Below are 26,124 nucleotides of genomic sequence, written 5' to 3'. Positions count from 1 at the left end.
ATAATTCAGTAAACATAAAATTGCATTTAAAAAGCAGGTCCACAACTTGTTTGTACATAGAGACTTATTTCCATAAAAAATAACAGATTCAATGATAATCATTTACACAAAAATGTCAAAGTTGCCAATACTTAAATACAAAATTATGTAAATCATTTAGTTACTTTCTGCCTTCTTGAAATCAATAATGATGTATCTGTCAAGGAAAAAAAAATGAGAAGTAATTTCAATTTATTAATAAACTAAAACAATTTTATACTGTAAATCTGGGAAAATTTTTCAGAATAAAAACTTACTATACATATAAAAAAAATACAAGCCAAAAAAAAATTGGTTATAAACTTAACATCATTTACAACTTCAGTAATTTACTTCCTTGAACAGCGGAATACCTTAACTCTAGTGGAGATTCAGTTTACTTTTGGTATATAATACACTTGTAAACCATTTTGACAGTAAAGGGGACAACTCTTATTTTTAAATATATGAATATGAAAAGACTTCACATTGAATTCAGTTTCACTGATTACTGGATCAACACTTTTCTGCCAATTCTTAGCCTTACCTAACATCCATATAAAGCATCCGATTACTTCACAACTCTTGAAATAACCTTCAAAATACTTGGCTCCGTATGCATTCGTACAACAAAAAAACAAAAAGGATTCATACAATAAAAAACAAAAAAAGGAATCAAGCAAATAACAGCAAAGAAAGAATTCATATGATAAAAAACAGGATAAAAATTGCTCATTCTTTGCAAAATAAGATGATCCTAGTATAACAGCAGCAGCTGCAAATATCAGGAGCACATGACTCAAATATAATCTTGGACATGTATAATTTCAGAATTGACTATACCATTGCAAGTGGATCAATCTAATGAGTATTAATGACACATAAATAACCAGAATAATACCAGCTGTGATATTTACTTTGAGCTACCAAACTTCAAATCTGCAACTTGCCAGTAACAAATCATATATTACACATCAGTGATATCATGTGTAAGAACACAGCAGTCTAGAGCTTTAAATTACACTTCAAGCATTAATATCTTGCTATTAAAAAAACAAGCTGTCCATTGATTGTGTAGCTGATAGTAGATCTCTACTAAATCACAAGTATGCACCTTTGATATGCATATAGAATGACAAATTCAAAAACCCTTAAGTAAAAAGTACTAAGGTACTACTGGGGGCAAGATAGAAATCCCAAAATAATACCTTTGGTTGTACACCAGTGTGTGTAATGCCTGTTAACACTAAGATTTAAAAACTTTATGGTGAGCTACATGATGGACAATGAACTTTCATAATAAGCGAATTCTTAACATGAGAACTTGGCCTATTTTGATATTTAAAATGTTTGTAAGTCTTCAAGTTTTGAGAATGACACAGATATACCAATACCTTAAGAACTATATTCTTATATTATGCCACTAATAATTCATTACATACTTTCCACTCCAAATTTTCAGTCTCAACAGGCACACAGACTTCGCTTATAAAATCTTTTCCTCAGACACAAGGAATCACCATTAGACTATAAACCAGAGGTTTTAAGACAGCCTTGGTGTCAACATACAAGTTTCGTTTGGTAAAATAAATTTCTTATAATTTCAAAACATCAGAATGATGCTAAACAAAATGCTAAATTTGCAAAAAGTCAATTTATTCTGTTAAATAATCATAAAACATATAATATTAAGTACTGCTGAATGTTAAGGTCTAATTTGTACATGCTCAAGCCATTTAGGTTTAATGGCATACAGTTACACTTTCTATCCTTTAATTGGGGAAACATACTTGTGTTTTTTTCCTCCATATCTTGCAACAAAGGCTTCTATCTTGAACTTTCTCTTGCAACCATCATAATTCATGTAGCGAATTTTGCCGAATATGGGGCGTTCTCCCCAACCTTGATCATGTATGCCACAGATTGACCACATGCATCCTGCAATTATAATATAACAACTTCAGTTTCCTCTTGAACAAGGAATAAAGTAAGGAAAAAAATATGAAAAAAAATTAATAACCTAAAAATTTGGAAAAATAGACTGGTTATGAAATGCAACATATACATAACGAAGTACAGTAGTAATACAAACAAATAAATAGGAAAACCTCAAATTTCTCATGCCTCCAATTCAGAATGAAACTCGTTCTTAAAATGAAATACCTGCTTCCAAACAAATGTACATACACTCATATGCAGTGCATATACTTCTTTCTATTAAAATTACAGTCCAACCTGGAAAATCCGGCATTCTGTGATCCAGGTACTCCCAAGACCAATAGTTTTTCAGCAGCTACGAGGGCGGTGCCATACATTTAAGTTTTTGGATTTTTTTCAGATTTCAAAACTGAAGCTTCCTCCATAAATACTACACAAACAGTTTACTTCCAATGAAAACATTGTAAAACTAAAAAATATACTACATACAAAACCTCGTTTGTCGAACGTTTCTTATGTTGAACTTTATGTTTTTCTAACAAAATTCAAGAATATTTTGTATCTTTTGTCGAACAAATGCTCGTACTTCGAACTGAATAATTATCTAGTTTATACTTGTATTCCACAGTCTACTGGGTCTTACAAGGTAAACTGTATTAAATTTTTTTTTTTCATTTACAATATATAGTTTAATGATAACTATATTCGACCAAATACCCTGTACCCACTAAACTAACACTTATAACTGCCTATCTTAACAGTTCACTGCTTAATTGGATAGTTAAAACAAAAATATGCCTTAAATTATCATACTAAAACAATTTAATATAGTAACTTCAAAACACAATCATCCCTAAACTCCCAAAGTCATCTTAGATTACCCCTTTTACAATTGTTATTCTTACTTACTTACTGTATATATGCCACATAAAATGCTATTATAATAATTATTTAATTTTGTTAAAATATTAATAATTAATGTAAACCAGCAATATATCTATCAAATGTTTAATACAAATTAAATAAATCTTCAACAGAAATTAAATAAATCTGCCTTACAAAAGGTTTGACAGCTAGTCATAAGCATAGCCGTGTTCTCTCATAGTATTGAAGTCATTCCGTGTTCCTTTCCATTGGTTATAAAAAAAAAAAAAATAAAAAAATAAAAATAAAGTAAAAAATAAAATAATCACTAATTCACTTTTTTCCTAGAGCAACATTGTTTATTAAAGAATTACTATACTATATTTTTTCATATTGTGTTCGTGACTTAATCCTTGAGAAACCTTGCAGGTGGTTAGGTTTTGTGTGTGTGTGTGTGTGTGTGTGTGTGTGTGTGTGTGTGTGTGTGTGTGTGTGTGTGTGTGTGTGTGTGTGTAAAAGTTTAAAGTGGGAAAAAAAAAGATGAAGGGTGCCAGGATATAATTTTACAGTACAGGTAGCGTTCCAGTTACGATAATTCATCATACAACAATCCAATTTTACAATGGGGTTAGCAATTAAGGGGACCGTCTGCTATGATGTCTATTTTTTTTTATTTATTACGCAAAATACATAATTTTCATATATGTTTTAGATATATATAATACCTTCATCATATAAAAATTTCAAGTTATTTGAGCAAAAACTTTTCAGTTTTATTAGCAAAAGTTATTGATAAAAAAAAAAAGTAGGTAGCGATTTCTCGGCGAATATGACAACAGTTGTATTGAAAATCATACCATAAAAACTTCTTTATATACGGAACAATTCTGTGTGACAATTTTAATTTTTTTTTTTTATGAATTTTTTTGTTTTTTTTTATCTAGACACTCAAAAAAATCTAAAAAAAAAGAAAGAAATCAAAATTCTGTCACACAGAATTGTGGGATTTTTATCCTCTTTCCAATGATATCTTTCTCTCTAAAATTGGAAAATTAATAACCGCGTAATGGGGCTACCGTCATAGCGCATAAGTATGTTTTTGAGTTATGAGCTCCCAAAGATTTGCTATGCAAAAATTTTCACTTTTTTCTTATAAAAGTCAAAACAACATTATTATAATTATTACTTTATTTGTACTTTTATTGTTGATTTCTACCATCAAAGATCCTGGTCCTACCCCACCCACAATACCCTCAGCGTGCACCCAGACAATGATGTTGACGGCGAGACATAGACAATGAGGGCAGCTGATAACAATGAATTTTCGTGTTTTTCTTTCAGCACACTCCTGGCCTTCGCTAATTTTGCTAGCCTTAGTTGCTGAGTAGCCTTCTTGATCTTATGGTAAGCTTCGGTATTGCTATAAGTTCACTAATTAGTTATAAAAACAACCAAAACTTGTACATAGAATGTTTGGTCCCTGATTGTTCTATGGACCGGTCTGTACATATCCCGGAAATGTGCTATTGTCTTGAATACCCTCTTCAATTGTATGATATCATCATGTCATTACTAGTTCTAAGTCATAGTTTAAGTTTAAGTGTAAGTTTCCTTAGTGTTTAATAAGTAGTAAGTTAAAATTTAAAGGGACCTAGTGTAAATATTAAGTGAGTAAATTTAAGTTGAATGAACCCTTAGGGTTTCATTAACCCCTTCCTTATAAAGACTACTTAGTATCTAGTAAGCTTGGATAGGCATTCTCCTGATAACATTGTTTTCACCGGCGAACACAGGTCGAACCCAGATAAGGGATTTTGACGAAGGAAAAATCTATTTCTGTGGGAAGACTTGTGTCGCCCGGTGAACCCAGCCCTTCTGTTTAATTTCCCCACCCTTACATCAATCCAAGCCAGGGTGTCTAAACATCCAGGATTGCAGATGGTGCTCGGGTCGGGTAGTAGTACCAGAAGCGAGGGGGAGGGAGATTGGCAGAGACCTAAGAATAGTGGCTTTCACTTTTTCACTCGCCTGGAACTTTATACCCGACACCCTTAGGGTGCTCGCGCGGATGGGTAGTAACCTACAGCATACCATGCTAGCTTTTTTCTCTGGTATATTTAGAATCTATTTATACTAGAAAAGTGAGTAGCAGGATCCTTTTCACCGAGTGACACAGGTCTTCCCCCAGAAATAGATTTTTCTTCGTCAAAATCCCTTTTTCGGAATCTAACCCCATCGTAAGTACGAGAATACCTGTACACTTATAAAGAGATTTAAGCTCTGACAAACGAAAGAGTATGTGTTTTTTTACAGAGAGAGGCTTATGGAGCATTTCAGAATTTTGCTACGGAACTAAACTTGACGAATGACAGTGATATCATAGGCTTTGTTCTACAGGCACTCCTCATTTAATGATGTAATCATTTTACAACAACTTGGAGTTACAATGGCAACATGGAGAAGAAAAAAAAAACCATAGATTGAAAATAAAAATACAGGCGGCCCTCGGTTAGCGGCAGGGGTTCCGTTCCTGGACACGCACCGAACGCCAAGCGATTTTCGGACGCTGAGCGATTTTAAAGCCTACGGGCCGCCGCACACCTTCTTTCGGAATTCTAGACCAGTCAAAGGGGCCGTAATCCCACAACGGCGGCCCAATAAGTAAAATTATATTTATGCAGTATAGTACTATAGAATTTACTGAAACAGTACATGTGGGTGTCTAGAGTATGTAAAGATATAATAAAGTTTATACAGTGTACAGGTAGCTGTAGTGTTCAGGTTACGATCATTAGTCTTTACGATAGTTCCGATTTTATGAGAGATCAAATTACAATGGCCTAACTTTATCCATCTTCTAGTTACATAAGTTCAATAACAGCAAAGAGAATGATGAAAGTATGGTTTTTTAACGTTATACTCGTTGCAAGTGAACGTGTACAACCAGAACAACCGAACGACGAGGAAAAACGACTTTTTTTTTTCTAAGTACAACCGAACTGGATAACATCTGTTTGGCTTGTATTTCGATCATCGTACTACAGTGCAACATTACCGTATTTGTTATAAATGGCGTTTATGTATAGAATAGAACTGAGATATCTTAATGTAATAACTTTATTCGCTATAGATCAGAGATCAATATAGATTAAAGATCAATCGGGAAATATACCATTAAATTTAAACCTAATTATGACTGAAGCTGAGAAAACTGTTCAAGCTGCTAATGACTATTATCGTACATCGGCAACAAGGATAAAACTGCAGTAAACGTCTGCCATCACACACAACCATAGATAAAATTGGGATACAATCATTTTAATCAAAACTACTGTGCTTGAAAGAACACATTTTCTTACTGTTGGTTTCACCGCCGATATAAGATAAATAACGTAAACAGTTCGTATTACGATGATATAAAGGATTACGTATTGCGAACGGAATCACGTAATTTTTTACGCAATAAACATGCCGCCAACGTAATCTGTTAACAAAAGAAAAAAATAGTAGTTCGCATTCACAACGAGACATATTCAATAAATATTTCCACCTAAAAACACGCTGTATAAAGTAAAATAACTGTCTCATATAAGTCAAGTATCTAGATATTCGTTTATGCTAACTAGAAGCAAGAGTTTTCGCTCAGAATTGCGTTATGGTTGAAACAGACTCGTATTCATCAGCTGATTTCAAACCACAACATTGGCCGCTCCGTGCGGAATACGGGCTTAAGTTTGCCGTAGTTAATAAAATAACACAATGCATTTTTCGGAACTGGCGGACAAGAACGAACATGAAAAACCATACCCCTGACAACGTGGAGCGTAGTTACAAAGGCTGCCTTAATTTGTATCTTATTTCTGTACAAAAATGAAAATACCTTTACGCAATATATTTTCATACACATTTTAAACATAAAAGTATAAACATTTGAAAAGTCGACACATCGATGGCTAAATTTACACTTTTTTTTTTTTTTTTTTCTTTTTTTTTTTTTTTTTTTTTTTTCAACAACACAACTCGATATTTTTTGGAAGAGCGGCAGACGGCGGCAAAAAAAGTGCAAATTAGCGATCGATGTGTCGATTTTATAAATGTTTATGCTTTTATGTTTAAAATGTGTATGAAAATGTAGTTACGAATAGGGTATTTTTATTTCTGTGCAGAAATATGATAAAAAGGCAGCTTTTGAAACTCCCCTTCAAGTTATCGACTACGAAGTGTTTTTCAAGTTCGTTCTTGTATGCCGCCGCGGCATACAAGAACGAACTTGAAAACACATCGTAGTCGATAACTTGAAGGGGAGTTTCAAAGCTGCCTTTTTATCATATTTCTGCACAGAAATAAAAATACCCTATTCGTAATACATTTTCATACACATTTTAAACATATAAAGCATAAACATTTATAAAATCGACATCGATCGCTAATTTGCACTTTTTTTAAATCGATATTTTCGGAAGAGCGGCAGGCTGGCGGCTTACAATGAAAGACATGAAAAAACATCGTATTCGGTATCGTAAGGGCAGTTTCAAAAGCTGCCTTTGTATCATATTTCTGTACAAAAATAAAAATGCCTTTCACATAATACATTTTCACACACATTTAAACAAAAGCATGAACAATTATGAATCGACACTTATGTAACTCGATATTTTCGGCATAGAACAGCGTCAGAGGCATATATTTTACCCTAATACCTTACGTAATAACTCTCCATAAAATTTGTTAATATAATTTGCATAATAAAACCTTTATGGTCTGAACGCATTTCTACATATGTATGAACTCGTTAGACACGGCGCTAGCGGCGCTGTTAACTGAAATTTGTGCCGTAAATATACCTTTAAAATGCCTTATTTTTTTTTTTATGAATATTTTTGACGACCGCCGTAAAACCGATTCGCCGTTGAGTGATTGCGCCGTTAACCGCGGGCCGCCTGTATTGGGAATGGTGGCCAAGAGAAAGGCTATTCTGTGATGATAATCTAGCCTAGCAGGTTTTGAAAACATTGAAATCTATGGCTAAAACAATAAATAAGGCTTTAATTTACTTTATATAGAAAAGCTATACAACTGAACCTCTTAAAACCAGCATTCTATGGTCCGGGAACTTCCGAGGTTCAGCTTGATTCAGCCACCATTAGTTTTGTTGTGCAGCCAACAGGGTGGCGCCACGTAGTGTTTACAACTTCAAGACAACAAAAATTATGCCATATCTCCTTTGTTTTTATGAAAATATTCTTAGTAATGAAAAAAAAATGTGTGAAGTCAAATATTTTTTATATTAACTTGAAAATAAATATATTTATTTTAAACATTCCACTTGAGAGGTCTCTACCAAGTTTTGATAATTTCTTTTGTTTGTTTGTTTGGTGCTTTTACATTGCATGGAACCAGTGGCTATTAAGCAACGGGACCAACGGCTTTACATGACTTCCGAACAACGTCGAGAGTGAACTTCTATCATCAGAAATACACATCTCTCACTACTCAATGGAATGGCCGAGAATCGAACCCGCGACCACCGAGGTGGGACGCTAATACCATACCAACCACGCCGCTGAGGCCCTGTTGCTGTCATGGTGGTCAGTTGCTAGATGACAACCTCAAAGAACCTGACTGTCTTCCCCTTCAACTGGGCTGTATACCTGGGTACCAGACCAGATAAAGCTCTTCTGTTGCCAGAGGTTCCATTTACATTGTCATTTAATCTTTCATTTCTTTCCGTCATTGCTGAGTTTAGCTGGGCCCTACCCCATCGGTGATAGATACTCCTTTTTACAGCTGAGTGGACTGGGGAAACTATGGTAAAGATCCTTTCCCAAGAAATCATTGCCGAAGAGAGCGGTCACCCATCCAACGACTGACCAGCCCAACCCCAAAGTTGCTCACCTGGTCCATTGATGACCTAAGCCACTCTGCCATGGAGCCACGTTATGTGCTATTATTACATCTGCATATAAACCACTGATGTAAAACAGCAGCTATTAAGCTTATGGCTAAACCAACAAAGCTCAGAATGTCTCACCTTTCCTCCTTCCAACAATTGGTGCATTCAAAAATACTGTACAGATTTTGTCGTTCACCAACTGATTCACTCGCAAACATTCCACTTCACATTTCTCTTTTATTAAAAAGTATTTTAATCATTCTAATTATTTATGTGTATAAGACACATATGGTAGTACTGCATGCTGATATGAAAGACAGAGTAGCAGTTCAAAAACATCAACAAGATATCATTTGGAAGTTTCCCATGTGATTTGTCATCATCCAACTGTATTGACTCATGAGCTTTATATTCCAATAATAATAAATATGATTGTGTACACCATAGAATATAATTTAATACATTAAGACATTAAGTTCCCATTTAACAATCCAAAATAAAATAAAATCACCTTGCATAATAGTGTAATCTTGACCAGCCTTAAAACATTCTACTAGCTGCTATCTTGGGCTAAATTATATAATATTGGTTATGATATCCCAATGAAATCATTTGTTACTGTACATGCATTTCTGTAGCGTAATAAAGTACAGTGGACCCCCCGTATTCGCGTTCTCCAGATTCGCTGACTCATACATTCGCGGATTTCTCTGGGGAACGTTTCCCTGCATTATTCGCGGAAAATTCGTGTATTCGCAGTATTTTTCTATGATAAATATCCACAAATTCCTGGTTTTTTTGATGAATTTCATCATAAAATGCACTTTTTGTGATAAAACTATTAAAAAACCAAGTATGAAAATTTTTAGTGGGTTTTTCTTGAGTTTTAACTAACAAAATAGGCTGTTTTTAGCATTTTCATAGAGGTTCCAAAACATTCGCGGATTCTAACTATTCACGGGGGGCGGGGGGCTGGTACGCATCCCCCGCGAATATGGGGGACCACTGTATTGTATACGGTCATGTTTTGCTATTACAAAATAAATTTTACAAAATCACTTGCTACCCATAGGTTTATTTGCCACAAAAGCAGTTCAAGGAAGTACCACTGAGAAGACAAATTATTAGTTTAATTGCCCTATCAGATTTGTAAGTAACCAGAAGTTACATTTTTGCTCATAATTTGATTCTAAAACTTGGCACTAAATGATTTATTCTTTTGTTTTTCTCTTAGGTATGACAGCATTAAAATCTCAAGGGAGGGAGATTTCAAGACACCATTCAACGGCCACAAAATTTCATTAGTTTAACCAGTTAAGGTTCACCTAATCAACCAAAATATTATGCAACCTCTAAACAAGTGGTTCTTAACCTTTTTCAGGTGCCTGCAACCCTTGATATCTAAAAAATTTTCTTGTACCGCCATCCAATGTCAATACAATAAAAACATATGAAAAGGATTAGTGATACAAACCTTTCTGCAAAATTATTAGTTGTACTTATTCAATTACTGAACAAAGGTACTTAAGTGTCAATTAGGATACAATGAATGCACATTACAACAGTAATTATGAGTAAGATTGCATAGTGCACACCAACATTTTCAGTGGCTATCATGTCTCATACCCCTCCCCGATTTCAGGTTTCATACTCCTTGTGGGTACAGGTACCGTAGGTTAAGAACCACCGCTCTAAACAAAGACACGACACTAACCTACATATCCATTAGGATCTCTGCCATCTAGATTATACTTATCATTAAGATATATACAATTGGCTAGTGCTTCCTCTGGGCTTGCTGTCCACTCCAAAATTTTCTTTGCCCAGTACATTCGCAAAAATCCATGCATCTTTCCTTCCTTAACCAACTGAATCTGCAACAATAAATATTTCTAGAGATCATACACCATTAAGGATACAGTAAATGCAACAAATGATATGCAAATTTTACATCCATCAGAGCAATATAATGAAGTTACTTTCAGCCTATTCAAGTCCTTAACCAAACCAGTTAAATAAAATTCTTAAAAAATACCAACCTGAGCAGAATTCCACAACTCATCGTGAGTTTTAGCTTCCTCTAGTGTCTCTCTAGTATACAAATACGGTCGTTTGTCTTTTCTGAGATTGAAAGAAAGAGCATTAATTTGTAAGTGGTAATTTACTGCTGGAAGTTAAAAACTTACTTCATAATTATAGTAATCAACTTTTGGTGAACATTTTAGCCTACAATTCTTGGGGTCAAGCATTCAGATAATCTATCAATTTTTTAGACTAAGCCATAAGTCAATAAATAATCTAGTTTTTGTAAAATAATGCTATCATATTTTTTTCCCTTAACTCTCAACTTAAATGCATTAAATAATGAAGTTGTTGACTAGTACGCAACCTGTGTGTGTGTGTGTGTGTGTGTGTGTGTGTGTGTGTGTGTGTGTGTGTGTGTGTGTGTGTGAGAGAGAGAGAGAGAGAGAGAGAGAGATGCCAGTGTATATTTATATATTTATTTTTTACAGCAAGTGGACAAACCTTCAAGTTAGCTGGTTTTTTAGTGACATAAGGATTAATACAATGCACATTCTTTGATGGATCTGATTTACAGCAAGTGGGACAAACTCTCAAGTTAGCTGGTTTTAGGTGAACATGAGGTATTAACCCATTAAACGCCGAATGGACGTATTAAACGTCGAGTCAAAATGTCCCCCGTATGCCGAATGGACGTACCATCCGTCGACTCAAAAAGGTTTTTTTAAAAATTCGCGTAAAAATACTTAAAGGCCTACTAGCTGAAAACTTTTGAATCACGCGCCTTGGGGGATGCTGGGAGTTCACGGATCAAGGCGTTGTTTTGCTTACAATCGTTACGCAGGTGCGCAAGCGCAAATTTCTTTCTTATCGCACATAAAAAGTATCAGTGACATCTCAAAAATTATTTTGTCACTTTGACATAATTTTTGCCCCGTTTTAAATTATCCGTTACATGAAGTATTATATATGAAAAATGTGCGCAATTCATTTAGAATACAATAAAAAATTACTCATGATTGTAGCTTTTATCAGTTTTGAAATATTTCTATATAAATAACGATGTGCCAAAATTTCAACCTTCGGTCAACTTTGACTCTACCGAAATTGGTCGAAAAAAACGAAACGAATTGTAAAGCTAAAACGCTTATATTGTAGTAATATTCAACTATTTACCTTAATTTTGCAACAAATTGGAAGTCTCTAGCACAATATTTCGATTTATGGTGAATTTATGAAAAAACTTTTTCCTTACGTCCACGCGGTAACTCTTCCGAAAAAAATCATACATCAATTGTGGTAAGGTTTGCCCATTTTAAAATTAGCCGTTATATAAAGTATATGGAAATGTGCGCAATTTCATGCACAATACAACTAAAATCAACCCATGGTTGTACGCTTTTATCAGTTTTGAAATATTTTCATATAAAAAAAAATGATGTGACAAATTTTCAACCTTCGGTCAATTTTGACTCTACCGAAATGGTTGAAAAGAAAACGCAATTGTAAGCTAAAACTTATATTTTAGTAATATTCAATCATTTACCTTCATTTTGTAACAAATTGGAAGTCTCTAGCACAATTTTTAGATTTATGGTGAATTTATGAAATTAAACATTTTCCGCCTACTCGCCCCGCGGTAACTCTTCCGAAAAAATACTACGTGCGATTGTGGTAATGTTTGCACCATTTTAAATTAGCCGTTACATAAGTTTTTATATATGAAAATGTGCGCTATTTCATGTAGAATACAACGAAAAATAATTGAATGTTGTAGCTTTTATCCTTTTCGAAATATTTGCATATAAATCACGATAAATAGAAAAAAAACCATGTTCGGATCAACTTTGACTCTACCGAAATTGGTTGAAAAAAAAACGCAATTGTAAGCTAAAAACTCTTATATTTTAGTAATATTCAATCATTTACCTTCATTTTGCAACAAATTGGAAGTCTCTAGCACAATATTTTCGATTTATGGTGAATTTATGAAAAACTTTCCTTCCCTCCGCGCGCGGATTCTCCACCATAAATCTCCGAATTGCGTACATCGCATTCTCGGAAAATTTGCTCCGTTTCATATTAGGCATTTCATAGAGTTTTATATATGAAATGTGCGCAATTTCATGTAGAATAAAAGGAAAAATATTTGAAGGTTGTAGCTTTTCTAAATTCCGAAATAATTGCATATAAAAAAAAAATTATAAAAAAATTTCGACATTTGGTCAAATTTAACTCGTCCGAAATGGTCGAAAACTGCAATTGTAAGCTAAAACTCTTACATTATCATAATATTCCATCATTTAACTTTATCTTGAAACAAATTCGAAGTCTCTATAACAATATTTAGATTTATGGTGAATTTAAAAAAAAATATATTTTTTTTTTACGTCCGCCGCGTTCAGTTAATTCAACATCTTTTTGTGATATTTTCTCTGTGGTTGCTTTTATCATTTACAATGTGATATACCAAAAAGATCGCAATTTAGTTTACATTACAACGAACAATAAAATAACTTGTTACCTTTAACCGTTTTGCGCACAGCGCGATTTGAATACAATTATATGTGAAATTTCCTTTTTGCGCTATCATATATCGCATTATTTATATATGATAATGATAATTTTTATCATTTCTGATGGTTGCATACTAAACTTCAGGCAATGACAAAAAAGGAGCCAAAAATGAACTCTTAATCTTCAAAACTAAGCGCGCTGTGATTTTTTGAAAAAATATTTTTTCCTGCTTCCGCGCTCACTCAAAACCGCTCCGGCATTCGGGGGACATTTTGATTTTTAACGGCGCTTCGGCGTTATAGGTAATACAATTCCATTCTTTGAGATAGATTATTCATACTTTTTTCATTTTTTGGCTTTCAAGTGGATATATAAATAATAAACTAATTATTGAATACCTAAAATATCTAAATTCAACCTTTCAATGCAGCTTCTAATAAAAAGGAAAAAAGCGGTCCAAATATTAAGTAAGTGTATATGAACACTTTTTTTTTCACAAACAAGTCTTCATCTCAGACATAAATGCAATAACACTATTGTTTAAGGATCAAGCAAATGTCGGTAAATAATTCACTAAAACTTTCCATCAGTTTATATGAAATAACGACAATGGTTCATGATTCTAGACATGCATAGAAAAGTAATAAACTGTCTTACAAAGACAAGCAACAAACTGTGCTTCAGTAAATAAAGATACTGACTACCTGCTCCATTGTCGTACCAGTATCAAATTCAATACCAAAAGGGTACATCACTTGATAGAAGACACTGCAGCCTACATGATTCAAATTACCGACCATATGATAAGTAGGAAATATTTTTGAAGTACATGGATCATTAAAATACATCATTCCTTACCCTTCTAGGGCTACTGCCTTGAAGTACATTATCATTACAATACATCATTCCTTACCTTTCTAGGGCTACTACCACCTTTAAAAAAAAAAAAAAAAAAAAAAAAACTGTGTGAAAATTATTACTGAGGCTGTCCTTGCAATCTTCTCAATAAAATTGGCCTTCCACTTAGTCATGACTGGGACTACAAGACAAAATATACTTTTAACAGAAACGATATCCTTATTAAGATTCTATAACCACACCTAAAAAGCCTGTTGTCAGGAAGATATAATCCAGATCATGCCTTACTGCAAACCAGAATTTCGGATGTAATTATAGAAGGTAGTGTGAATGCTGTTCCTATGGTTGACCAGTACTGTTTACCGGGTAATCCTAATCTCAACTAGGATTGCCAGACGTCCCGATTTCGCGGGACATGTCCCGAATTTGATCATTTTGTCCTGAGTCCCGGATAGACCCTCCCGGGACGGCCTTTTGTCCCGGATTTCGTTCATCATAAAAAAAAAGTAAATAATGAAATAGACTAATAATAAATGAATAAATCAAAGAAAGATCATTACATTATAAAGTAAATTAAGTAATGGTTTTCAGTTGAAATTATATTGATGAAAATATAATTTGAAAACCCAACGAATCAACGATGCTGCTAAAAGTTACATGACGACTGACGCAGTCACTCACGTTTGCAACTTGTTCAGTTGCTTGGCTGCGGGTCCGGTGAGTGGCAAAATTGCACTCCTGCATCAGTACAGTATTAGCCTCTCATTCAAGTGTGTGTCGTTACTGTTTGCTACGGCCTACCTTTTTCATCTTTAAACAAGATGTCAAAACGTAAATGTAAGTTTCGAGATGAATATTCCAGCGAATGGACATTTATCAAACAAGGCAGGAATTGTTATGAAGCAAACTGTCGATTATGCCATTGCAATTTCACTATTGAACATGGTGGGAAGAATGATATCAAAAGGCATATAGAAACCACAAGCACAAACAAAACGTTTCCTCCACTTCAAAAGATGATAAAATAACAAATTTCTTGATCAAGAAAAAAACACAGATGAAGAAACTAAGATAATAGCGAAAGTTGCCATGGCCTTTCATACTCTTTGCCATCATTAGTCATTCAGTTCAAATGATTGCACAAATGTACTACTGCCAACAATATTTCCTGATTCCAAAATTGCAAGCATATTTTCTAGTGCTAGGACAAAATGTTCTGCAATAATTAAATACGTTCTGGCTCCACATAGCATTGCCGAAGTTGTTAAAGATATAAATAATTCTTCTTTTTATAACATATCTACAGATGCAAGTAACTATAATGCTGAGAAAATATTTCCGTTGATTGTACAATATTTTTCGATGGAAGAATTGGCTTGCATATAAAATTATTGTGAGTAAAATCCCTTCAAATGAGACCTCGGAAGCAATTTCAAACTTCTGCAGAGAGAGCCTCATCGAATTAGGACTGGATGTTGAAAAATTTGTAGCTTTTGGTGGCGATAACACTAATAGTAATTTTGGTGGACGTTTATGTAAAGGCACAAATAATGTCTTTTCGAAAGTCAAGGAAAGCATGAATGACTCGATGGAAGGTGTAGGATGCCCAGCCCATATTCTCCACAATGCTGCACATACCGCTGCCAATGTCTTGTCTATTGATGTTGAAGTAATCGTTGTTAAAGTGTTTTCATACTTTAGTATTTGCACTGTTCGAACTGAGAAACTGAAAGAATTCTGCGACTTTGTTGGTGTTCAATATGCATCAGTGTTCTGCTATCATTCTAAAAACTACGTTGGTGCTTTCTTTGATGAGGGCAGCTGAGAGATTCCTAAAATTATTTGAAGCACTGAAATCTTTCTTTGCTTCTGAAGAAAAAGCTCCTCAAATTCTTTTAGATTTTTTTAACAATCCACTGAGGCGAAGCCTAACCTATTATTTTTGGTTCAGTCTTGAGTATGTATTTAGCAGCAGGTTTATGAAGATTGAAAAGAGAGATAACAGCATTACTGAAATGCTTGGCTATTTAAAAGAAATAGTTGCTTTAATAAAGGCAAGAATGGATGAAAAGTTTATTCCTCTTAGTGTTAAACGGTGCCTTAAAGATGATGAAAATCACGTCTCAAGAGATGAAAAAATTCCTACTTGAGGTGGATAACTACTACGTCACTTGCCATGACTATCTTAAGAAATGGGCTTCATCATTAGAAAGTTTTGATATCTTTTCATGGATGTTATTAGATACACTTCAAGCACATGGGAACAAATACAATCGTCTTGTCTAGTGTTAAAAAACATAGGTGTAAACATTGACGCCAACATCCTTTTCTGTCAGTGGTCAACATTTAAAATACTCCTTGATAAACAAATGCAGAGTAAACATGAAGAATGGATGACCAAGATGCGTCATGAAAAATGGCCTTCTATCCTACAGCATTCGACTTCGAAAAACAGTATTCTGAGATATTAATTTTGTGTCAATATTTGTTTAGTATACCTGCGCATAATGCAAATGTTGAGCGTGTCTTTTCTATGACTGACGAGAGGAATAAATTGGATGTGATAACTATAGAGGCTATTTTACAGTGTAAGTGGAACATAAATTGTCACTGCAAAGAATTTTACTGGCAGGTATTAGGAAATATGGCACTTCTAAAGAAAGCAAAATCATCTGAGAAATACAAATAAATTAAAAAGTTCAATTTTCATTATTTCAGTGCATACAATATTCTTATTTTCATTTTATCTTCAGTTTTTCCATATGAAAAAGATACTTTGGTACCTTAATTATTTGTAATGATTACAAATTTTCTGGATAGTTTCCGTTTCTTCAGTTTCTTTATTGTTTTAATTTGCATTAAATATTAGTTTAACAAATTTTTTTTTTTCTTTATATCCTATTAAAATACTTCCTCGATGTTTTTCACTGCATCTGTATCTATTTATATGTTTATCTGGGGATGTCTGTATTAGAGAGATTTTAAGAATGTCCCGGATTGCTCATCTTGAAATCTGGCAACCCTAATCTCAACCCAAGGGCAACTCCAAGGGAAAATTATTGTAATTGTGTAAAAAAAAAAATAAAAAAATAAATAGACACCTAGTGAGAAGACTTGCAAAGAAGAGCGTATACAGGCAGTCCCCAGTTATTTGAGGGAGTTCTGTTCTCGGTGGGGTGTTAATAAGCAAAAACTCCCACTAACCGGTTAATGGCGCCTGTTAGGTATGTTATGGCAACATAACTCTATCATCAGCAACCGGATTGCGCCCATTAACCGAGTCTGCCGATAACAGGGGATCGCCTGTACAAACAGTCTCAGAGTAAACTTTTACTTGTATTTAGATTGCTTTAATACTGTTATACTCTTATACTAACACACTTCAAATTTCAACACATGAACGGTCATTATGATATATACTGCATTTGCCAATCATAATTGTTTTCCTTATCACCAAAGATAACTTTTACTTGAAGGAAAAGTTCCTCTTTGGACGAGTCCAGTCACATGCTTGACTATCAATCTCAGGTCTGGGTTTGATTCTCCGCTCTGCCAACGTGATACTCAGGAATTTTTTCTGGTATAGAATTTCATTTCTCAATGTGGTTCAGAATCCACAATAAGCTGTTGGTCCTGTTGTTAAGTAATCAATTGGTTCATAGCCATGTAAAAATATCTAATCCTCCAGGCTGCAGGCTGCACTTGGAGAGCTGTTAATCAGCTCAGTGGTCTGGTAAAATTAATATACCTACTGAAAGGAAGTTGGCTGCAATTAGTTGGTCGTCTCAAAAGACCATAACAAAATGAGTAACAGTTTTGTTAAGAGCAATATGGAGTGCTGAAAGATAGAAAATGTAGATTACTTCAGTATAAGATATTCTTTACCACAACTGACAACTTACACCCAAACCAATTGTAGACAAGGTACACCCTACCTTTAGACAGCAAAGTTTTTGTTACTATAACCAAATAAGAAGAAACGTCCTGGAACCAAAAAATCCACAAAGATTCTGCTGCTCCTGTTTAACAAAACTCACAAACATGCTTATCACTCAACATGGTGATTCAATTGATTTGATAAAAATAAACTAACAGGCAGTCCCCAGCTTATGACGGGTTCCATTCTTGAGACGCTTGTAAGCCGAATATCGTCATAAGCTGGAAAATCATCACAAATCCTAAGAAAACCTTACTTTTAATGCTTTGGGTGTATTAAAACCTATGTAAACTGCATTTTTATTGCACCTGATTATTTTGCATTTTTGGAGTCATATTTCATCCGTCAGATCGACGTCATAAGCGGCGTAACCCTGGAACATGCATCATAAACCTGGAAATAATTTCCAATGAATATAATTGAAAAGTGCCATAACCTCAGAACGTCGTAAGCCAGGCACTGCCAGTATAGAACAATTCTATAATTATTGATATACAAAGGGGGAGGTTTTCCCTGGCATACAGGAATACTTAACAAAGACAAAAACAAATTCTGGTAGTTGATGAAAGTAAAATATAAGGTTTGTACATTGCAAAGGCACATTAAATACAAATGAAAAAGGATAAAAATCTATTAACTGTCATCTGGATACCCAAAAACTAATTTCTCCTGAGTATAATTACCAAATTGTTTACAGAAATTACCTGTGGTCATTTAGGGTATTCCTTGCCCATGCATATGCTCCATTTATGTTGTCATAATCTTTCTGATAAAAGCAAAAATTATCAGTCAGTTCTCGTCTCACTACCATCTGCTCAACAAAGGAATCCACTTGTTCTTTTAGCTGCTTCTTGTATCTAGTAACTTCCAACACACATCTCTGAGCTGATACTTGACCTGCACAAGTTTAAGAATTGTCGTATAATGATAATGTACCAAACCTTTAAAGATTTATACAGTAATAAAGTTAATTTTATGTAAACATTCAAGATGACATATTCATAATTATTTGAGGGTTTTATATCATTACTTACCCAGTAATTACATAGCTATTAGTTTTCCATACACAACAGCCTAAATTCAGATTTCATGAGTAGTGCTTCAACTGCACTAATGTAGGTATAACATTGAAATAAAACTACTTAACTAATCACTTAATTCCTTTTTATGCATAATGTCCATCAGAGGGGAGGAAGGAGGGCTACGATCATGTAATTACTGGGTAAGTAAACAGTAATTATGTACGAAACCCAAAAAAATAATTCCCTTAAGGAATAATGTAAATACAGTAGACCCTCGTTAACTCGGACCCTGATAACTCAGATATCGGATAACTCGGTCCATATCCGAGAATGCAGACGTTTCCCCCTAAAGGCATTTTCTTTGATGCTGATATTACATCCATTTTCTATGCCGAAAACTTCTGATGACAATTTTTGGTTTTTGTTTTATAATGACTTCGATTGAGCATCTTTCTTTGTTTTTTATATAGAAACTTTTCTTTGTTATAAATAAATTCATAATTCAGTGTTAATGATTGCTTCATTTTCATACGTCTTTTGTTTTACAGTTTATGCTATGCGATCAGCTGTTCGGTCGCTGTAACTTACAAATTGGCGATAGCCTTCGTCATGTTTTGGTTTCAATAAAAACAAAAACAAAAAAAACTGATCAATTAAATCTAATTTACAGTGTATAACAGTATTTTCATGTGGTGGGTAGTTTATAACAGCCGATAGCTTCATGTTATGAATAAATTCTCAATTCAGTGTTAACGATTGTTTCATTTTCATACTACTTCTGTTTATTTGTTTATGCTATGTGATCAGCTGTTCGGTCGCTGTAATTTACAAATTGACAATAGCCTTCGTCATGTTTTGGTTTTCATAAAAACAAAGACAAAACTGAGCAATTAAATCTAATTTACAGTGTACAGTGTTTTCATGGTTTGTGGGTAGGTTATAACAGCCAATATCTTTACAGGTGAGTACGGTACAGGGTATCTTATTTCTATTTGAGTCTTACGATTGGTTACTATGGTAGCCTAGGCCAGCCTAACATTCGTCAGGGTATTTAGTTACATAAACAAAAAATAAATAAATACGTACAGTAAATATCTTACTTGTTTACATGCTATGAAATACTTACTTGTTTACATGCTATGAAGGTAAGATAAATAAAACAAAATAGCCTTGGTAATTTTACTCGAGTCTCGTGACTGTTTACTACGTCAGGCTAGGCCAGTCGGTTAAGTCGGACAATCGGCATACTCGGACACCCTTCCCCCCCAATGCAGTCCGAGTTAACGAGGGTCTACTGTACAATTGATGCATTCCAGACACCAAAAATATTAATTAACAAAAACAAAAAACATTTTATAGGAAAAAACAGTTTTAAAATACAGAATACAATGAGAAATGAATATAAATGACTAATGAAATGAATAAGCAAACATTTAACATCACTTGTACCTTTATGGAAAACACTTGACAGCATGTGGAAGACAGAGAGGAGGGGAGAGGGAGGAGGAGAGGTTATTGTTTGGAGGTGGAATCTACCTCCAGAAGGACTTCAGGTATCAAGGACCTATCTGGGGTTACTTCTCTTCGATTTTTACTGGCACTATCTGAGGTTACTTCCCCTCTTCATTTTTTACTGCATTAGGACCAGCTTGATAGTTACTGGTCCTCTGTCACACAACAAAACTGTCCAGAGACATTTGTTTCTGGCATTTCTTTAAAATTTGCCCAAAGTTAAACACAGCATTGTCAATAACATGTTGGAAAAACAAGGATTACAACTTCTTTATTGGGATGATAATTCTCCCCAAAATTTCTTATATCACTCCACTTTGCCAAAACATATCCTTAATCCCTGAAGTAGGCACATTATGCTTGCCCATTCATTTCCTGAATTTTTCAAACCAGCCTCTGCGGACCTTAAATTCACTAACAGCAGCACTTGTAGGCATTTTCTTACTGACATCCTCCAACACTTTCTATGAGTTCTTTCTTAAATTCTATAGTGTTTGTCACCTTTTCTACAGAAGGGCACAAAATCCAAAGATATGTACGGAACCCGAGACAAAATTTCATCGGAAAAAATCTATGAAACTGAATTGTACGAAAACCAAGGCGTATGAAAACTGAGGTTCCACTGTACAGTAGCGCCTCAGGTTACAAAATGAATCCATTCCGAAGCAGCCTTTGTAACCTGATTTTTTCATTCTAGAACCACATTTTACATGTAAATTGCCTAATTCATTCCAAGCCCTATAAAAACACCACAGTAAATTTTATAATAAAGCTAAATAGAATAATAATAAAAATGAAATACAAACAATTTATACCATTCAATACCTAAACTAACCTTTACTTTTCCTTCCTACCGAGCCCGAGAAGAGTCTACTTGAGACTAAGAGGTCTGGAAAAACTAACCCCTATTAATAATAATAATAATACCTATGAATAAAGTGTATTAGTGTACAGGGTACAAGAAATACTGTACGTACATGTATGTACATATGTAGTAAAATATGGAACCTTACCTTTCGAGCGAGGTGATGTCCGAAAGTGGCAGAAAACATGAACACTTAACTTTACGAAACACATTAAAAAATGGCAGAAAACATTAACACTAAACTTTACGAAACACATTAACATATGGCAGAAAACATTAACACTTAACTTTACGAAAAACTTAAAATTAAATATCTTTTTATTTTTGCCTTTTTCTGATTTTTTTTATTTTTGTTTACTTTTTTACTTTACGTTTTTTAACAAATTTCAATTCCTTCACAACTTCCAACTTTGTTTTTTTGTATCACTTGGACCTTCCTGTTTGCTTACTACTAAAGGCCTCTTTAAAATATAACTATCCAAGGAAGATTGCTTCTGCCTGCTTTTCAAAATGTTCCTGAAACGACTCAGGCAAACGTCATCGAACTGCGCAAGCATACGACCTGTGTAAGCCTTTTCGGGGTGTGTCTTTTCTACAAATGTTTGCGCTTTATGAAAAGCAGCTAGAACATCCTTAATTTCTGCTGTTGTCATAGGGTCCTCCTCCTCCTCCTCGCTGCTGCTAGAGAACTTTTCTTGAACGACATTATGTTGCATGGCCTCCAACTCCTTCACGTCATCCGTCGTAATCTCCTCTTGATGCTCCTCGAGAAGGTCATTGATGTCGTCCTTGTCGACGACCAGCCCCATGGACTTGCAGAATGCAACAATCTCATCACGATCTGGTTGCAAAACAGTTTCAGGATCGTCAATTATCGCTGTTTCTGATCTGCATATTCTTCCCCCACGTTGAATCCCTCGAAGTCTCAGGTGGATACGGCATCAGGCCAGAGTTTCCTCCACGAAGAATTCAAGATTCACCTCGAAACCTGCCAAGCCTGATCGATGAGTCAGATGCATATCACGATATCGAAATGCTCCTTCCAAAATTCACGCAGGGTGACGTTTATGGTATCGGTGATGTCGAAACATCTCTTGAAAAGATGTTTTGTATACAGCTTTTTGAAGTTCGATATCACTTGCTGGTCCATGGGCTGGAGGAGAGGGGTGGTGTTAGGCGGAAGATAAAGAACCTTGATGAAAGAATACTCCACTAGGATATTTTCCTCCAGGCCAGGAGAGTGAGCAGAGGCATTGTCCAACAACAGCAGACATTTCAGAGGGAGGTGCTTCTCTTCCAAGAATTTCTTCACCTTCGGGCCAAAACACAGATTTACCCACTCGGTGAACAAAAGTCTCGTTACCCAAGCTTTTGCATTATCCCTCCACATCACCGGAAGTTTCTTCCTTTATCCACTTTGTGGGCTCGAGGAGTCTTGGAATGAATACACGAAGGTAGGGGCTTCACCTTACAATCCCCACTGGCGTTGGAACGAAGTGCAAGCGTAAGCCTCTTTCATAGGCTTCTTTTGCCCGGTTAGCTTCTTCTCTTCCTCCGTGAGGTACGTCCGACGAGGAAAAGGCCAGTCTCATCACAGTTGAAGACTTGCTGAGAACTGTAGCTTTCCTTGATTGTCGTCTCGTCAAACATTTTCACAAAGGCTTGGGCCGCTTTCATGTCCGAGCTGGCAGCCTCGCCATGCCGTACCAACGAATGGATGCCAGTCTGTTTCCGAAATTTATCAAACCAACCGCAAGAAGCCTTGAAGTCTGGGGTTGCCTTCGATGTCCCTTCTCCTCCGTCGTCTTCGGCCTGAGCACTCAGATCACCGAAAATAGTGCTGGCCTTCTGGCAGATTGCCGTCTCGGTTATCGTATCTTGTTTGTATGGTATTTTTATATTGCATGGAACCAGGGGTTATTCAGCAACGGGACCAACGGCCCTATGTGACCCTCCGACCCATGTCCGAGAGAGTGAACCCCCATCACCAGAAATACACATCTCTCACACATCAGTGGAATGCCCAAGAATTGAACTCGCAGCCACTGAGGTGGTACACCAACAGCAAACCGATCACAGCACTGAGGCGCTTATCGTATCGCCAAAGATTTCCTTGTCCTTCATCCCTACGAAAAGCAGCCTCTCCATCTCATCATGCACGTGGCTGCTTTTGTTGGAACAAATAGTCACCCTTGGAAGGTGTAGCCGCTTTGATGGCTTCCTTCTGTTTAAGGATGGTGTCTATCGTCGACAGATTTCGGCCGTATTCGTTAGCAATCACACTCAACCATATGCCAGCTCCATACTTTTTAATTATCTCCATCTTTTGTCTCCACAGAAAGCATCCTCTTTTTCTTTCCGTGAACTTCAGCAACATTCTTGGGACCCATGGCTAATAACGTTAAGTAATTAAGTTCACAAAACACCCCGATAAAGTAACTTGCAATATACAAAGAAAGCGAAATCACTTACACGAATTTACATAAACAAACGAAATCTATGTGAACGAACGAATTCCAGGTGTGTACAATAACGCTGCTGCGACGACATGGTCGAGGGACGCCTTTTCGTAGGTGCATGATGGGGACAGATGCTGACCAATAGGAGAGCAGGATCTTACGGCGGTGACTAGCATCAGGAACCAATTGGAATGCGGGAGGATGGTGGCGAGTCTACTGAGTTGGTAGTGCGCAAGTTTTAAAATTGTTCTCGGCGGCCCAGGCAAATTTCGGTTACAGTACATACACCCTTTCGCAACCTGATTTATTTTTTCATACAGAGGAAAAAAATCTTCATCTTTGCTTTCGTAACCTGGATTTTTTTGTACGCAGGGACTTTCGTATGCAAAGGTTCCACTGTATATAAATCCTCATTTTATTATAAAAATGGGCATTTTATATAACTGACTTTACACCACTAATTACATAGCTGAATCCAGACTGAATGGACGTGGGAGTATGGACATATTCACTTCAAAACATAAACATGGTTGGTGCTCATCTAACTTTGTAGTGGCGTGGCATTATAAGCAAGGGTCACTCCCTACTTAGAGGGAAGTTTGCAGAGAGGGAAATGTTCCTATGGCTAGGAAAGCAAGATAGGTCCCTGCCCTTGCCTTGGGTGCAGCACCAAAAGAAAAACAACCAGACAACACTGACACTACATTGAAAGTCATGACCTATCCACTGATGGTGGTGAGTGCTCCAGCTATGTCGTCCCCCTTGGCTCTCCAAACTCGATACCTTAATGAAAAAGTGAAGAGAAAGCAGGAGAACATCCTGTGGTTCCTTCAGCAATGCCATGCCAGTCACTAAAAATGGTCTTGAGGTACTGGCAAAAATTTTTGATGATGTTAAGCTTACATAAAAATAGTAAGAAGCAAAGATCTCTTCCATTTCTGGTGGGTCGATAGTAGAATGGATGTAAAGAGCATATAATGTCTGAAAACTAAAGTAGAAGGCTGTTCTGACATCCTTAGCTTCATTTCAAAGTAGGCAAAATACACTCCAAAACACTGAGTCTCAAAAAAAGAAAAAATAAATTCCATATAAGGAAATGGAAGATGACACATATAGACAGAGTTAGAGAAGGGTTCTTGCCATAACTCCCAAAATTATGGATGGTTTTCTGATTCCAGTTCAGCTTGGGGAATTCCTTAATAACTCTAACTGGACAGAGAGCTCTTGACAACTTCCAAAGTGGAGAGTGCTACTGGGCGCTTGTAGCAAGAGCTGGAACGAGACTGTAGCTGTGCCAGATGAACTGAGGGTTCCGAAGCTGGCAGACACTCGAAGCATGGGTTGGGTCTGGTTGCGGCTGTGGCTGGCGCCAGAGGAGCTGGGTGCCAGGCGAGATAGTAGCTCAGGAGCTGCCAGGACTCAGAGCAAGATAGGTCCCTGCCCTTGCCTTGGGTGCAGCACCAAAAGAAAAACAACCAGACAACACTGACACTACATTGAAAGTCATGACCTATCCACTGATGGTGGTGAGTGCTCCAGCTATGTCGTCCCCCTTGGCTCTCCAAACTCGATACCTTAATGAAAAAGTGAAGAGAAAGCAGGAGAACATCCTGTGGTTCCTTCAGCAATGCCATGCCAGTCACTAAAAATGGTCTTGAGGTACTGGAAAATTTTGATGCTGTTTAAGCTTACATAAAAATAGTAAGAAGCAAAGATCTCTTCCATTTCTGTGGGTCGATAGTAGAATGGATGTAAAGAGCATATAATGTCTGAAAACTAAAGTAGAGGCTGTTCTGACATCCTTAGCTTCATTTCAAAGTAGGCAAAATACACTCCAAAACACTGAGTCGTCAAGAAAAGAAAATCCAATATAAGATGGAAATGACACATATAGACAGAGTTAGAGAAGGGTTCTTGCCATAACTCCCAAAATTATGGATGGTTTTCTGATTCCAGTTCAGCTTGGGGAATTCCTTAATAACTCTAACTGGACAGAGAGCTCTTGACAACTTCCAAAGTGGAGAGTGCTACTGGGCGCTTGTAGCAAGAGCTGGAACGAGACTGTAGCTGGTGCAGATGAACTGGAGGGTTCCGAAGCTGGCAGACACTCGACAGCATGGGTTGGGTCTGGTTGCGGCTGTGGCTGGCGCCAGAGGAGCTGGGTGCCAGGCGAGATAGTAGCTCAGGAGCTGCCAGACACTCAGAGCATGAGTTTGCAC

At 35.9% G+C, this 26,124-nt stretch overlaps 1 protein-coding gene across 1 annotated transcript; it reads right to left on the bottom strand.

The window, feature by feature from the left end:
* Positions 1-275: 275 nt before the first annotated feature.
* On the bottom strand, positions 276-23,769 carry LOC135198259 (deoxyribodipyrimidine photo-lyase-like). Its single transcript, XM_064225829.1, has 6 exons — positions 23,637-23,769; positions 22,123-22,287; positions 18,752-18,944; positions 10,753-10,834; positions 10,428-10,587; positions 276-1,956 (listed from the first exon to the last, which is right to left on the bottom strand). Exons 1-6 carry the CDS (start codon positions 23,767-23,769, stop codon positions 1,784-1,786), a joined length of 906 nt encoding a protein of 301 aa, XP_064081899.1. The 3' UTR covers positions 276-1,783.
* Between the last annotated feature and the right edge of the window lie 2,355 nt (positions 23,770-26,124).

This window comes from Macrobrachium nipponense, chromosome 22 (genome assembly GCF_015104395.2).
Source record: "Macrobrachium nipponense isolate FS-2020 chromosome 22, ASM1510439v2, whole genome shotgun sequence".
Taxonomy (NCBI): Eukaryota; Metazoa; Arthropoda; class Malacostraca; order Decapoda; family Palaemonidae; genus Macrobrachium; species Macrobrachium nipponense.
Note: the sequence above shows the minus strand (reverse complement) of the source record. Positions and strands in the feature narration are given on the sequence as shown.

Excerpts from the sequence above, each read along its gene's own strand:
- LOC135198259 (XM_064225829.1), bottom strand. The coding sequence starts at position 23,769 with ATGGAGATAATTAAAAAGTATGGAGCTGGCATATGGTTGAGTGTGATT. Across the intron at positions 10,835-18,751 it reads AATACCCTAAATGACCACAG|AAAAGACAAACGACCGTATT; the intron begins GTAATTTCTGTA and ends TTTCAATCTCAG. Across the intron at positions 10,588-10,752 it reads AGTTGTGGAATTCTGCTCAG|ATTCAGTTGGTTAAGGAAGG; the intron begins GTTGGTATTTTT and ends TTATTGTTGCAG.